At 38.1% G+C, this 16,799-nt stretch overlaps 1 protein-coding gene across 1 annotated transcript in view; it reads left to right on the top strand.

Moving 5' to 3' along the window:
• ABCA12 (ATP binding cassette subfamily A member 12) overlaps positions 1-16,799 on the top strand; it is a 176,698-nt gene that overhangs the window by 129,719 nt on the left and 30,180 nt on the right. Inside the window, exons 28-37 of the mRNA XM_030325633.1 lie at positions 799-985; positions 3,063-3,281; positions 4,732-4,928; positions 5,714-5,874; positions 7,236-7,472; positions 8,317-8,467; positions 11,254-11,506; positions 12,155-12,241; positions 13,033-13,126; positions 16,242-16,369. Of these exons, the coding sequence (XP_030181493.1) occupies positions 799-985; positions 3,063-3,281; positions 4,732-4,928; positions 5,714-5,874; positions 7,236-7,472; positions 8,317-8,467; positions 11,254-11,506; positions 12,155-12,241; positions 13,033-13,126; positions 16,242-16,369 (1,714 nt within the window). The remainder of the gene's footprint in view (positions 1-798; positions 986-3,062; positions 3,282-4,731; positions 4,929-5,713; positions 5,875-7,235; positions 7,473-8,316; positions 8,468-11,253; positions 11,507-12,154; positions 12,242-13,032; positions 13,127-16,241; positions 16,370-16,799) is intronic.

Genomic DNA, 16,799 nt, shown 5'->3' with positions numbered 1-16,799 from the left:
CACATATGTGTTCAGACTCTTATGGAGATTAAATTGTGGCTTTTTCTGGGCTCATTAGCTCAGTTGGTTAGCATATGGCGCTAATTAGGCCAAGATTGTAGATCCCTTTGTGGTCCAGTTAGATTCACACAGAGAAAAAATTTGTTCCTTGGCCACAGTCTACACCCCTAACTCCAGCCATCTGTCACTAGTCAAAAAGAGTAACCAAGTTACAAATACAGATAATTTAGCATAACCCATCACCAACGCTGAACAAACAGTTTAAAGCTCATGATTTACATTGGGTGAGTAGTGCCATCTTCATAAGGTAAGGATGACCAATATCCATGGTCTATGTGTGGTGCCTAAAGCAGATGTGGATAGTAATCAATAAACTGGATTCTATAACCACAGATCTGAACTGGCCTTGTCACCGTAAAATCACATCTTGTAGACATTTTTTTTTTTTTCCATTAGTTGGTATCATCCTGTCTGATCAGAGAACTTAGACTGCCTTTTAAATATTTGAGATCTGTTGAATCAAGGAGAATTCATTATTATGATAGCGTAGTCTAAGACTACCTGTTCTGACAGAGAGGTGTGATATGAGCCTTGGAGAATGTGGTTCCCCACCTCGTTCATTCTTTAACCAAATGAGAAGGAGGCTGAAGGCTACAATAGATATTTTGTTTCCAGAGTTATTTTTACTTAGAGGCCTGTGTTGTTATAGTCTTCAGTTTTTAATTAAGGAAAAGTCTCTCTGTAGCTGCATTTTCCTTCTTTGTGAGCTTTATAATTCTTCTCTTGATTTCCCTTCAGGTCCTGAGTACATGTTCCCCTCCAACATTGAGCCTGAACCTAAGGATCTCACAGTTGGGGTTGCCCTTCATGGGGTCACAAAGATCTATGGCTCAAAAATTGCTGTTGATAACCTCAATCTGAACTTCTATGAAGGACATATTACTTCATTGCTGGGGCCCAATGGAGCCGGGAAAACTACTACGATGTATGTTACTTTTTAACACTTATTGTCCTGGAAGCCTATTACTTAATATTTCCTCATTTCTTTCATAAAGAATAAAGTTACTGCATCTCCGAGATAGATTAAGGTAGCTCATTTTGTTTACTATAAAATGGAGTCTAAGTCAGAGGTCCCAATCTGAGACCTCAAAAGGCCAGATCAGGCTGAACCAGTACTTCTTAAAAGTTATAATTCAGTGCCAATATTTACAAATGGAGAGGTTTTCTAATAAAAAGAAATATTCTTCACATTCCTTGGATAATAGGATGTTCTAGCAATACTGGGTCCACGGTCTAAGGTGGGGACAATTGGTTGGGTCTTACCGGTGACTGTTCTCTTAAAGGGGACATCTGCTTTCTGATTTATTCCTGTTCCTCACAAATCTGCACTGTCGCATATGCCCAGTCTGCTTCATTTATTTGCATTTCTATTCTGGCCCATGTATAATTTTGAGTTTACACACTTTGCTATAAACACACTCAGCCCCAGCTGCTCCTTGCCTTGATTCATGAAGAGAGAAATCACCAGCTATCAGATATAGATCAAAAGGGCCAGGAGTGGTACATGAGCTGTTCTTTCTCACTCATGATTTAACTGATGTGTCCAAAAGGAGAAGAGACTCAAATGTTTTTAAAGTGACATCCTTTTGAATTTTTTTTTTGTGACTCACCTCCAGTGCTCCACATTCTTGGCTGGAAGTCAACGCTAAGCTGCTGTTTCTCTTTAGCTCTTATTTGAAAAAAGTGTCAGTTGCTGGATATCCTATTTAGTATTATCATAAGTAAGCTCAGTGACTGCCAAAATATATTCAAATTAATTTTTCTTTTACAAATAAAAGGGGACAAAGTAAGGTCATGAAATGAGGGAACATGCAGCTACTCTTATTTATATGGCCTGCTTAAATTCAAAGTTGGCTTTCTAGTGAAAACATAGTGATTTAGTGCTTAAAAGCAGGTTTCTAATAGGCAATAAGAGACCAGCGAAGAAAAGAGAAGAAGGTTTTTTGAAGAAGCTGTAATTTTAGCTGAGAAAGTCCTAATTTTATTCTTCTGAATATGAAGAATGAGTTGTTTATATTTCAAGGTGTTTTTATGGGAAGAATTGCATATATTATTGATTCCCTATAAAATCCACAATAGTCATTTAGGGTTCATTATATACAAGGTACAAGGTACTAGTTAGGTACTAGAGACAGTGGTGGAAAAATGGATCCTTTGCATGACCTCATGGAGCTTACATGTTACTGGAGAAGATGGATATTAAGTAATTGCTCAGTTTATTAACCATCTGAAAAATGATAAGCAATTGTCTAGTAAGATAGAGAATAATCACAGTGTAGAGAAAGGGACTGAAAGTGACCAATGTTCACATGGGAAGGAGAGTGGTGTGGTCAGGAGCAAGTGGTGGTGTGGCTTGCACTGTGGTGTGGCTGGGAAAATGGGACATATGGGCAGAGGTTGAAAACAGAGATAGGAGGAGGATGCAAACACAGCTTGTGGATTCTAGGCTTGTGCAACCAGTATTTGGATTCATCGTATGGTGAAAGAGGAACATCAGTGGGGGCACAGAGTTGAGGGCAAAGATCCTGAGTTAAATTTTAAACATGTTGAGTTTGAGGGTCCTGTAAGATGTCTTATGGAGAAGTGATACTGTCTTCTGGATATACAGTGCAAATCTGGATCTGAGTGGTGAGGTCTGGGCTAAAGATATAAATTTGAGACTCCACGACTCATAGATACCATCTGATGCCAGGGAGGTGCATGAGTTTGCTCAAGGAGAGAGCATACTTGGCAATTAAAGTATGTGACCATTTCTGTCATTACTACGGCCACCACCCCTCCCCATCACTGTCACTGTGTAGTGTTTATGTAACACTCTAAATAATTAAAAACTTAAAAGTCACTCAATGTTTGTTCCCATGTAATACCATTTTATTTTATAGCTTGGTCTTACCTGAGGAGATACACTGTAATACTGTTTGCTAATGAATGAGATATATTTAGTTCTAAAATCTAACTTAAATGCTTGGTTGATACCTAATTTATCATTTCTTCATTTTCAGCTCCATGTTGACTGGGCTTTTTGGGGCTTCAGCAGGCACCATCTTTGTTTATGGAAAAGATACCAAAACAGACCTACACACGGTACGGAAGAGCATGGGGGTCTGCATGCAGCACGACGTCTTGTTTAGTTACCTCACTACCAAGGAACACTTACTCCTGTATGGCTCCATCAAAGTTCCTCACTGGACTAAAAAGCAGCTGCATGAGGAAGTGAAAAGGTCAGTATAGTGACAATCAGGACATGCACTGGTAACGCCTCTCAAAAAGACATCAAGCTATGGTAATGATAATGCCTGTAGGAAACATTTGGTCACAAAAGAATTGGTTTTAGTTTTTCTACTTTTCCAGTATTGTATATATTTTATGTCATCATCATTACGAGCCAATTATTGTACTGAAACTGTTTAACTTTCTTCATCTCGGGCTACCATATTGCCCCAAATCCTCTGTTTCTAATGGCTACAACATCAGGCCAAGCCTACTAACTGGACACCTACCTTCTCCTCTCCCTTATACAGTTTATCCTTCAAAGAGCAGCCTGGGTGACCTTTTTAAAAGACAAATCAGGGGATGCTGGGGTGGCTCAATCAGTTGAGTGACCAACTTCAGCTCAGATCATGACATTGTGGTTTGTGAGTTCAAGCCCTGCATCGGGATCTGCACTGACAGTGTGGAGGCTGCTTGGGATTCTCTTTATTCTCTCTCTCTGCCCCTCCCCACTCATGCTTCTCATGCTTTTCTCTCTCTCTCTCTCTCGATCTCTCTCTCTCTAAAAATAAGTAAATAAACTAAAAAAAAAAAAAAAAAAAAGACAAATCAGACCATGTAACTCCAGGGTTCAAAGCCCTTTATGGCATCCCACCACATTCAGTGTTGAACTCAGTAGAGGCCAAGAGACCCTACAAGACTTGCCCCCATCTCACTTCTGATGTCATTTCCTTCTAGTTTTCCTCCATTCACTGTACTCTAGACACTGCCTAAGTCACACACTGGCTTATACTCCCGCCACAGGGCTTCTCACTTATTGTTTCCTCTACTTAGAGCAGCCTTCCCCAGACAGCTATTTGACCCACTCCTCCATTTTCCTAGTCTCTGATCAAATATCACCTTCTCTGAGGGGATGACTGTATATATATATATATATATATATATATATATATGCTTAAAATAGAATGCCCCAGGCACTCCTTATCTCATGTACCCTGCTTTATGTATTTTTTATTGTACTTGTTACCACCTGGTGAATTATAAACATACTTGGGAATATGTTTATTGACCGAATTTTATCTGCATCCTTCCCAATACATACACATACTAGATAGAACCTAATCTCCTTATGGGTAGAAATATTGTCTTCTCACTACTTTCCTCCAGTAGCTTAAACAGTCTGGCACAAAACAGGCAGGCCTTCCCTAAGTATTTTTCAATGAACAAATAAAAAAATGAGCCATGTATTCCCTTGTGTTGTTTTCTGGGTATCAATTTTGAACCTCCAACTAGACGATAAACAATAAAAAAACGTATCATGAATCCTTAATAGTGTATTGTACCTTGCTGAGCACATAACAGTTGCTTAGTAAACACCTATTACTTAAAGTACTTATTGTATTTTTTCAGTATTCAAATATTTTCTCTGTCAAAAATAACCACCATACATTATTTTTGAAGGACGTTAAAAGATACTGGACTATACAGCCATCGTCATAAGAGAGTTGGCACTTTGTCAGGAGGAATGAAGAGGAAGCTATCCATATCTATAGCTCTTATTGGTGGATCACGGGTGGTCATTTTGGATGAACCATCCACTGGAGTTGACCCATGTTCTCGCCGAAGTATATGGGATGTTATATCCAAGAACAAAACTGGTATGAGGACCTTCTTATAACTTGTCCACCCAGCGGTCATAACTTTGTCCTCTGGGATGCTTGCAACCAAGCCTACACCTTTTCTGTTTAGAAGCCCTGTTAAAAGTCTCAGATGGAGTCTTCCCCTTCCCAAAGTCTTCTCTTCCCGCCATTAAATTTCTGGGTTTATTAGTTAATATCCCTGTAGTGCCCCCTGTGAGTTGAGTTCACTGGCCTTTTTGAGAGCATGCAAAAAGATAGAAGTCCCAAATTCTGCCTACAGGAGCTTAGAATCTAATTAGAGATATCAAACATACACAAACGAAAATAAACTGAAAACAGACTAAACAAGTGCTAACAGGATGTGAAGCAAAGAAGCAATCAGAGTGGAGTGGATTAATCAGAGAGGAATATTCAAAAAGTCTTGAAAATTATTGCTTCTTCATAGTGAAAAAAGTGGGGGAGAGAGACAGGCAAAGAGAGAAAGAATGGAAATGAAGACAAAGGAGCAAACTAAGGAAGGAGTTGCTAACGCGTGCCTCTGACTGATGGACATTCAGCCATACAGCAAAAGCAATGCCTTTTCGCTGCCGACTTATGAGAAAAGAGCCCTGTATATTTAGCAACACCCCTTCCAAATTTCTCCTTGTTTATTTTGAAAGCTCCTTCTGGTCAGTTTTTCAGTTAGCTCATAAAACGTGCTTCATCTCCTCATAAATCACAGGATTTACTCGTGCTAACTCTGTATATCTCAGGAGCTGTGTCTTCATTTTTCATTCTCGGTTGTTCTTCTCTGTATTTTTAAGCCAGAACAATCATTCTGTCCACGCACCACTTGGACGAAGCTGAAGTGCTGAGTGACCGCATAGCCTTCCTGGAGCAGGGCGGGCTGCGCTGCTGTGGGTCACCATTTTACCTCAAGGAAGCGTTTGGGGACGGCTATCACCTCACGCTCACTAAGAAAAAGGTTTGTAAGAGAGAAAGTGTACCTCATGACAGGGGCATGAATTACTGTTTTTTGTGAAATGGAGGCAGAATCTCTCCAATTTTATTAACTGCTAAAATTCATCATTAATATGTTAGTTTCACACTTCTCAAACCCATGGAAGCATCGGAACACCCAAAGACCTTGATTAGACCCACATTTCTGGCCTCACCCCAAGAGTCTCTGATTCAGTAGGTCTAGGATGGGGTTCTAGAACTGACTACCTTTATAACAAGGGTCCGCATGATGTGGATGCCACTGGTCCGGGATCACACAGAGAACCGGGATACTTGGTCAAAAAGGATCTACATCCTAAGTTTGCTCATATGGAGGATCAGCCTTTTAGTTTCCATAGCATTTTAGCCTGTAAGGCTAAAAATTAGATTTTTTGCATTAAAGCAAATAAAGAGAATATGTAGTTGTGTACTCACTTTCTGATCAGTACCCCTCAAGTGGCAGTGTAAAGACTAACTCAGGCCAAAGGTGCTTTTACATCTTTGAAGGACAGCAGTGGCGATTAAGGATCCCTGGACCACCTAAAATATCATATGATTACCAATTCTGTGCAAGATGTGTATGCTGTTAGGTAGGCTTTGACTACCACCATTTATTTTACATCTGATCATCCTAATGTGACTTCCAAATGAAAAGCAATGTATTGTTGTATTCATTAATTCATTAAGAAATGTATGTATTAGGTATGTAATATTAGGTATATAATACCTGAGATTACAGAACTGATGATATTAACATCTCTACCCTCGTGGAGTTTATATTCTGATAGAGTATGGGGGATTCGATGATAGTGTTGTTAAGTGTGTTATTAAGTCTCTTAGCAGGTGGTGAATGCTAGGGTAGAAATAAAGCACAGGAGGGGCAATGGGAATGCTGAGCAGTGCCATTTTAAGTAGGGTAGGAAGAGAAGGGGCTCTGAGAATATGACAGTTGAGCCAAGAGTTGGGACTTGGGAGAGAAGGAGCCATGTCACTATCTCAGGGCAAAAGAACAACTATTGGGAAGGCCCTGAGGAGGGTGTGCCTGAGTTCGAAACACTCTGACAACACAGAGAGGCTGCTGTGGCTGGAGGAGAGCAGGTAAGAGCGAGGTAGTCGGCAGGGAGGCTAAAGAAGGGACAGAGGGAGGCGGGAGAATGGAGCCAATAAAATAGTGACTTATAGACCACGCTAGGGACCCCTGTGGGACAGGAAACACCAGAGGAGGGATGGGTCATCTGACTCAGGTCTGAATGTCTTGAAAGAATCTCACCACCCTCTGATTAGGGCCCTTGGGCATCAGTACAGTGTAAAGACGAAGGAGTGTTCAACTTCTGTTTTTGTATCTAGACTCCAAATCTAAGTGCAAATACAACATGCGACACAATGGCTGTGACAGCAATGATCCGATCACACCTCCCTGAAGCCTACCTCAAGGAGGACATCGGCGGAGAGCTTGTGTATGTGCTTCCTCCATTTAGCACCAAAGTCTCAGGGGCCTATCTGTCACTCCTGAGGGCACTGGACAATGGCATGGGTGACCTCAACATCGGGTGCTACGGCATTTCAGACACCACCGTGGAAGAGGTACATTTCTTTTTTTCTTAAGGCTGAAAAAGAAAAGGCTGTTCCCTTAAATATACACAGTTCTTTAAAAAGAGAAAATATTTTAAAATAAACATTTTACAAAATCAGAAAATCTTAAAACTATCTCAATACCATTTTTATGTAAGACTGACTTTTGAAAACAGACCTGTCTCTCTGCCCCTCCCCCGTTCATGCTCTGTCTCTCTCTGTCCCAAAAATAAATAAACGTTGAAAAAAAAAATTAAAAAAAAAAAAGGGGGGGGGGCGCCTGGGTGGCGCAGTTGGTTAAGCGTCCGACTTCAGCCAGGTCACGCTCTCGCGGTCCGTGAGTTCGAGCCCCGCGTCAGGCTCTGGGCTGATGGCTCAGAGCCTGGAGCCTGTTTCCGATTCTGTGTCTCCCTCTCTCTCTGCCCCTCCCCCGTTCATGCTCTGTCTCTCTCTGTCCCAAAAATAAATAAACGTTGAAAAAAAAAATTAAAAAAAAAAAAAAAAACAGACCTGTTTTCTACCCAATTAGAGAACATGTATCTTTTACATACCGAAATGTTTACTTAGAGGAATGAAGGGGATGAGTGAAATCGGGGAATGGGTGGTTAAGAGATATAAACCTCCAGATATAAAATAAATAAGTCAGGGAGATGAAAAGTACAGCATAGGGAATATAGTCAATAATATTATAATAACATATGGTAAAAAAAATGTTCATTTAAAGTCACTATAAAAATATTTGCTTACGATCACACTTGTCTCAATGTGATAAAAATTTAAAATCAAAATTGAGCTTAGAGACTAGAAAGGGCATGCATGTTTTATGTTAATGAAGTTTTCTGGCTTCTCTTTCTAGGTCTTTCTGAATTTGACTAAAGAGTCACAAAAAGATAGAGATATGAGTCTTGAGCACTTAACACAAAAGAAAATTGGAAATTCCAGTACCAACGGCATCTCAACTCCCGACGATTTATCTGTGAGCAGCAGCAGTTTCACAGACAGAGATGGTATAAATCTAATGTGTATATTTTGCTTAATTCCAATAAATGACATAAATGAGAAAAATCATAGGACAAAATTCAGCTTCAGATTTTCTTTCTAAATTCAGAATAAAGAAGGACACCTGGGTGGCTCAGTCGGTTAAGCATCCGACTTCGGCTCAGGTCATGATCTCACAGCTTGTGGGTTTGAGCCCCGCGTCGGGCTCTGTGCTGACAGCTCAGAGCCTGAAGCCTGCTTCAGATTCTGTGTGTCCCACTCTTTCTGCCCCTCCCCTGCTTGCGCTTACGTCTCTCTTTCTCTCTCTCTCAAAAAAATAAAATAAACATTAAAAAAATAAATTCAGAATAAAAAAGTAAGCTTTATTTTTTTAATCTCCCAAGTATTTATTAAACAAAATCAAGTTCTCTATTTCAAAAATGTATTGAAGAACGTGAAAGAACTTCCTCATTAGCGTGGTGGTATGTATTCCTTACACCCACAAGAAGTCATTTTTTTTAATGAGTATTTTTTTTAATTAATTAATTTATTTTGAGAGAGAGAGTGCGAGCAGGAGATGGGCAGAGAAAGGGGAAGAGAGAGAATCCCAAGCAGGCTCCATATTGTCAGTGCAGAGCGCAAAGTGGGACTCGATATCACGAACAGTGAGAGCATGACCTGAGCTGAAATCAAAAGTTGGATACTGATGGGGCCACCCAGTCGCCTCCCTGGCAGTTGTTTTTAACATGTAATTTACTACAGTTTCAGATTTGTGTTTAACAAATTAAAATCCTTCCTGTAATTGGTGCTGTCCAACAATGGACAAAGTTACCTTGCAAGGTAGCTGACTCACTAACAGACATATTCAGCAGAAGAGTCATCAAAAAAAAAAATGCTAAAAAAAGAGGCATCATTCTTTATGGGACCTTATTGGACAATATGTCTAATCTTCCCCTTCTGTGAACAATTCAGGCTCTGAGAAAATGCTTTTGGGGGGAGGGTTTCAGATTTGATGAAGTTGGACTCAGTACCTAAGAACCTATAGTGATAGGTTGTCCCCCTCAATTCTTCACCCAAGATACATTTCAGAAATCGTGTTTCTTGATAGGACTTTGAGGAATTGGGCTCCTTTGAAAATAACTTTTCTCCTCTCTTATTCTTTTTCTGACAGTTAATTTATGCCTTTGGAAACACTATTTACTTAAGGAAGCAGATAGTAAAATGATATATAAATTATGGAATAGTCATTTCAACAGTTTGCTTAACTTGGAAAAAATCTCTAGGAACAGAACTTTTAATTAAACATTTGCCTGACTCTAAAATTTAGAGAAGATCTTCTCTGATGTTTGCATAGTTCTGGAACTTGGGAGTCTCATTTGTCCTCTGCCATATTCCTCATTTATCATCTTTTGGGGAGTATAATTGTCAAGCCCATGGCATTGAGGACTTTGATTAGAAAGTGGTCATCTGCTTCAGGAAGTAAATGTTATGTATTTGCCTCTGCATTTGTCTCATAATTTGAAACTACTCTTCAGTCAAAATGTTTCCCTCATTGACATTATCTTTTAGAAAGCACATTTGCTCCATTTGATACACCTGTAACTCATCCACATGTAATTTCTCAAGAAACAGAAAAGCATACTAATTAACTTAAAATATTCAGCTCCTTCCACAATTCCCCTTTGCAGAGATATGAGTTTGCATTTAAACTTGTTCACTCTGTTTAATTGGAATTCATTTTAAATTAAGCAGCTTTGTATTTTTCCTTATCAGCTAAATGAAGATCATGATTTTTTGTGCTGCATAATTTGTGATGGAGAATTAAAAATATCCACAGAGTTGACGGTCATCTTATCACATGTAGAGGAGTGCTTGGCGTCAGGCCCTTGGAGAGAATGTTATATTTTTAGAGGGGGCTGTGGAATTATCAGTTGTAAGAGCACAGTTGAGGGGACAACAGTTTATGGCCTCTACAGCTGCTCTTAATTCATTATCAGAAACCATGGAATTTTTCTCCACACCTGAAGAACATTTCAGGGGTGGGAGGTGGGGGGTGTAAACATCTTTTTCCAATGAGTTCTTTTTTGTGACACTAGTGGTAAAAATGGAGTTTTGAAATGGCAGATATAATCAGTCCAGATTTCTAAAGAGAAGGTAATGAATATTTGAACTAGAATCATACTTTTGAAGAGAACGTTTCCCTTTTCCCAAGTTTAAGGTGAATTCATTGGACCTCACATTGGAATGCAAGCCAATAAACTCACAATCACTAAATTACCCACAGTAGGAGTGAGTTTTTAGGCGAGGCAGCTGTTTTGGCTTCTGCTTATCTTTTTTTAAAACTGAAGTTATACATTGTATTAGTTTATGTCATATGAGTTTTAGGTGTCGGTTTCTGGGTTTCTGTTTATCTTATTGGAATTCAGTCTCTTGATAGAAGCTACCTTTTGAGTCTTAGTATAATTAGCAGTACATACCGAGAAAACATTGTGACTTTGGAGATTAGGGACACTATTCATTTATAAAATTGTAAATATCTCACTTTGACATGTAAAACTACTATGGGTGTAACTAATCTTTTAGTGTATAGTGATTTGTAATTCACAAACCTTTTTTACATATGGTTCTATGACATGGAGGGGCTCAGGCCCAAGGTTGAAAAAGAGCTGAACCTCAAATCAGAACCTTCGAAATATAAGCTTTTCATATCACATCACATTATACCATCCATCCATGATTTTTGAAGTGACTCTATTACTTGATTTATCGGGATTACCCAGAACCATATCAAATCTCTCTCTCTCTCTCTAATCAGACAAAATCCTGACAAAAGGTGAAAGGTTGAATGGTTTTGATCTGTTACTGAAGAAGATCATGGCGATACTCATTAAGAGGTTCCACCATACCCGCAGAAACTGGAAAGGTCTCATTGCTCAGGTTATTCTCCCCATCGTCTTTGTAACCACTGCCATGGGCCTTGGCACACTGAGAAATTCCAGCAACAGTTATCCAGAGATCCAGATCTCCCCATCTCTCTACGGTACCTCTGAACAGACAGCCTTCTATGCGTAAGTTTCTTTCTTCCAAAATGTTTCCCCAGTGCCTGCGGAGGCCTCAGTGTACCTCAGTGAATGCATGAAATGCTGAAGAATAAAGAATTATGAGGCGCTGTACCTGATTCTGCCAAAGGAATGGACAACTTTATTTATAGCAACATGACACTTCTATTGCCAACAGATAACTTTAAGAGTTTTTGTGTTTGTCTAAAAATAAAGTTATAGTATGTCTTTATTTTTAATGCCTAGACTTTCATCAAGAAAGCCTGGTTAGGTGTGGCTTCCCAATCTGTTGTTATATAGAGCAAATAACTTTTTTTTTTCAGCCTCACAAATAATTGGATAGTAATTTTTTTCAGCCTCACAAATATTGGATAGTAATGTTAAGAACCCTGTATAATATAATATTACATATATACAATAGGTGATCACTAAATGCATATGATGATTAGGAGAATAACAAGGCAGCCAAATAGAGCCGTGTGCTTATTTTTTTCCCATGATACTTTTTTTTTCCCCCTGCTACTGAGTCTTTCTTGGATTTTTAAGAAAACTGTCCTTTGGACAGCATATTTTATTTTCCAAATTATTCATAAGCATGACTTTAATATGGAAGACTAGTGGAGTATCAAGGATTTGTTTCTATCCTTTATATCATAGGAATTCTCACCCAAGCACAAAAGCACTGGTCTCAGCAATGTGGAGTTTCCCTGGCATCGACAATATGTGTTTGAACATCAGTGATCCGTAAGTGGTTCTTGTTTTTTTTTTTGCTTTTTTGTTTTTGACACTCAAGTTGTGTGCGTACATGTGCATGCATGTGTATGCGCACACACACGCACGTGTGTGTGTGTATACAAGTGGGTGTGTGTTGTATGCTGGAGAAGGGCAGCAGCCTGAGAGAAATCTGTATTTAACAGATTTTAGTTCATTCCGTAGCTATGTTATGCTGTAACAGTGAACATTAGGTGCTTTCTAACCTAAAAAGTTTCTTCCTGTGCATATTTTTGTTTAACAAACAACCCTGTGAATTATTAATCCATTTTTAAGATGAAGAAACTGAGACTCATATGGACTGAGATACTTGTCTAAAAATATCTAGACAGTAAGTCGTGCAGCTAAAGCTGGGATGCAAGTCTTCTGACTCTGTTTTTGCACTAGGTAGTATTGCTTATTCAAAATTCCAAGATAATACACAACTCATGTAAACCTGACATTGGTATATTCTTTTGCTAAGGTTGGAGAACAGGATGAACGAGCAGAGAAGAAAGGGGTCAAAAAGCCCCATCCTGCCTCATTAAGACAATTCAATGAGCTTTGGTTTCAACACTGTTCAATCAATAAGTGCTGTCTCTAATCCCTCACAAAATGTCAAATCACTTGAAAATGGTAGTGTAATGTATATTTGAGTTATGAAAAACCAGTAAACTGTACCTAAGACTATACATCTGAATTTAATACCCAATACTCGCTTATATACTCATACATAAATATGAGAACACACACATACCTCGCTTTAATATCATTTTTACTTGCAGAAGGTGCTTAACGAGAGGCAGTCTAGGAAAATGGAACACCAGTGGGGAGCCGATCACTAATTTTGGTGTTTGCTCCTGTTCAGAAAATATCCAGGTAAGATGGAATTTCATTTCAGTGAAGTAGGAGAAAGAAAGGAATAAATATTGAAACTTGAAAGATCTATCCAGGTTGCCAAAGAGTCAGTATAATTTCATTTTATGGAAGCTAGTAGCTCAGAGATGTGGAGCGGGGCAGCTCAAAAATGTTGCCTTTGAACTTCAGGTCACTGTTTTAAATCCATCTCAGAACAAATTTCCAAAGGCAGGTAATTCAACGACAGTCTTTGTGGAAACCAACTAAAAATAAAATTTTGGTCTCAGTTCAGTTCTAACCGGAAAGCTCTATGTTTCAGACAACAAAGCCAACCATAACTGCCATATCTAAAAACACAGTGAGACTGTTTGGTGGTTAGCTGGCAAGTCAGTAATGTGTAAATCCAGAACAGAACTCCATTTCTAAGGAGCACCTCCAGCCTGCAAGAAAAACCCATGTCCTGAAAGAAACAGAAAAGATTATCCAACCATCCCTTACCCCGTCTGTGTTTTATAGATACACACCTTCCTTTTCTAAGCCTGTCAATTCAACATACTTTTAAGAAAACCAAATTCACTGGGGAAATGAAACATTGTGGAAGAGAAGAAGTCACTGTTCATTTCTGAGAGTGACTATGTTGTCAACTTACTTTCCCATAGGAATGGAATCCAGCAATGTTTTAATAGTGTCACATGATTCAACCCTACATTGTTTGTACGATATTTTAGAATGAAACTTTTTCTGTAAACACAACCTATTTTTGTGTTTGCATGCAAGAGAGTTACTAACAATAAGAGCTGGGATCCCACAAGCATCTTTTGGAATCCTTGCATATTTCAATATCAGTCTTACCCAGTACTCAAAGAGTTTCCTAATCCCTCATGTAATCTAGTTAATTTCTGAAAATTCCTCATGTATTTTCTTTAGTTCACAGTAAGAGTCAACTAACTTAGTATTTAAAATTGGAATACGGATAAATTTCATTAATCAAAGGAAAAGAGAGAGAGAGAGAGTCAAAGCAAGAAAGAGACTTTTTAATTATAGAACAATCTGATGGTTACCAGAGGGGGTGGGGTGGGGGGATGGGTGAAATAGATTGGAAATTAAGGAGTGCACTTGTGATGAGCACAGGGTGGTGTATGGAACTGTCGAATCACTATATTGTACACTGAAACTATTATAACACTGTATTTTAACTAACTGGAATTAAAATAGAAACTTAAAAAAATAAAAATAAATAAATCACCAAATACATATATGTATTATATATAAATATTTTATACGTATAAATGTACAGTGTATATATATATATATATATATATATATATAATGTGTGACAGTACCTACAAATACTGAAGATATATGATCCTATGGGATCAGCAATTCCATTTCTATTATATACCTATCAGAAGTGTGAATACGTTCACCAAGAGGCATATACTAGAATATTCATAGCAATACTATTTGTAATAGCTACTCAGATTCCCACCAACAGTAGAGTGGATAAATCAAATGTAATCTGTCTTCACGCTGGAATTCTGTATACAGCAAAATGAGAATGATTAATCTATAACTACACACATCAAATGGAGGATTCTCACAAATGAATGATGAGTGGAAAAAGCCAAATACAAGAGAATATATATAATACAATTCCATTTATATAAGGTACAAAAACATGCAAAACTCTTCTGTGCTTGTTACTTTGGGAGTGGTAGTTGTTCTGTTTCCTGATCTGGTTTCTGGTTACATGGTTGTGTTCAGTTTGTCAAAATGTATCAAGCAGTGTACTTATATGTGCTTTTCTGTACATACAATTCAACAAAAGATGAAAGCTAAAAAACTACATTGCATACGTAAGTGTGTCTCTAATTATTTGCGGAACAAGTAGCGTTCTAGAAATGTGATCTTCAAGTTGATCCGACCTGATATAAGGTGAAAGTCAGCATTTATTTTTTAGAGCAATCTGCACCTCGATGTTCTCAGGGTACACTTGTGGTCCAAGCCTCAGGCTCTGGGACATCGTGTGAAGGGATGGAAGGAAAAATTGGAAAAGTGCTAGGCTTCTCTGGCTTTATGTCAGAGAAGCATGGGAAGCTTCAATGGAAAGTAAGTGGTCAGGAAGTGCAGAAAGCTAATACACATGCAAGTAAGTGGTTAAAACTAAGCTCTGAGGTTAGTTAATAGTGATGTACCAATACATTTAATTTTGACAAATGTATGATGATAGTAATTTAAGATGCTAACAATGGGGAAAACTGGGTGAAGGGTGTACAGAGACTTTCTGTATTAAATTTTAAATATATCTATGTGTGTCTATACACATATATAAGCACATTTGCAATATATATAAACTTTATTTTGGAATAATTTTACATTTACATATGTAAAGATTAGATTTAGAGGGGCGCCTGGGTGGCGCAGTCGGTTAAGCGTCCGACTTCAGCCAGGTCACGATCTCGCGGTCCGTGAGTTCGAGCCCCGCGTCGGGCTCTGGGCTGATGGCTCAGAGCCTGCAGCCTGTTTCCGATTCTGTGTCTCCCTCTCTCTCTGCCCCTCCCCTGTTCATGCTCTGTCTCTCTCTGTCCCGAAAATAAATAAACGTTGAAAAAAAAATTAAAAAAAAAAAAAAAAGATTAGATTTAGATTTATTTAAAATTAAGTTATGTAGATTTAGATATATGTAAACTTGAACTTCTATACCAAGGTTTGTACCTTAAAAACAATACAACACACACTTTCATCCACTGCTGTCACCTGAGAACTTATGTCTGTCTGTTAATGTTTTCTTTTCAATTCAGAGCAAATGTTTTTTTACTTTCCTGTAAATCATTGAGTGAATTTTAAGTCATCTTAGAGTTTAATCAAATTTGTCAGTACAGTGAAAAGAAAATCACACGTTGGTTAACTTGTATTCTTTTTGGCTTCAAGTGAGTCGTAAACCTATGCATGTGCTCCACTATTTGGTCTAATTTCTTGGCATGGGAAGATGTCTTCCTCTTCAAAGCTCTTCAGAGTCAGAAGACGGTCTTATCAGACTCTACCTGTTGCAATAATAGACAAATCATGAGACCAAACCTTCTTGACATTGTCTATTTGATTTGCAAAGAACTTAATTTTTAACTTTATTTTTCAGGAGTGTCCTAAATTTAATTATTCTCCACCTCATAGAAGAACTTACTCTTCTCAAATAATTTACAACCTCACTGGACACCGCTTGGAAAATTATCTAATATCAACTGCTAATGAGTTTATGCAAAAAAGGTAAAAATACTCTGTTTATAACATTTAATTTAGCATATCTTGCTTTCAAATTTTAATGGTAACTGCTTCTTGAACTTGAGACAGTACATGAAAATTTCTATTGATTATTTACCCGGTTAAAGTCTCTATTTTATCTAATCTTATGTATTAAACCTTTAAAAAATTTTTTCAGTTCCCTCAAATTAAGACTCATTTGAGGAAATTGAAAAGCTTTGTTTTTTAACAAAAGCGTATTGTTAAACTTGTACATTTTTGTTTCCCTTGAAGCAGTAACGTTATTGACTAGATTATGCCAATTTGGACAGTTTTAAGGCATAGTTTTAGGTGACAATTGGCCTTATTTACAATATGAATATCTCAGATTTAGATTATGATATCTGTGTGTGGATAAAATGTGTCCATATGTGACAAGGCCACAGGCCTTGTACCT

This window comes from Lynx canadensis, chromosome C1, assembly GCF_007474595.2.
Source record: "Lynx canadensis isolate LIC74 chromosome C1, mLynCan4.pri.v2, whole genome shotgun sequence".
NCBI lineage: Eukaryota > Metazoa > Chordata > Mammalia > Carnivora > Felidae > Lynx > Lynx canadensis.
The sequence above is the reverse complement of the archived record's forward strand: the minus strand, read 5'-3'. Positions and strand labels throughout refer to the sequence as shown.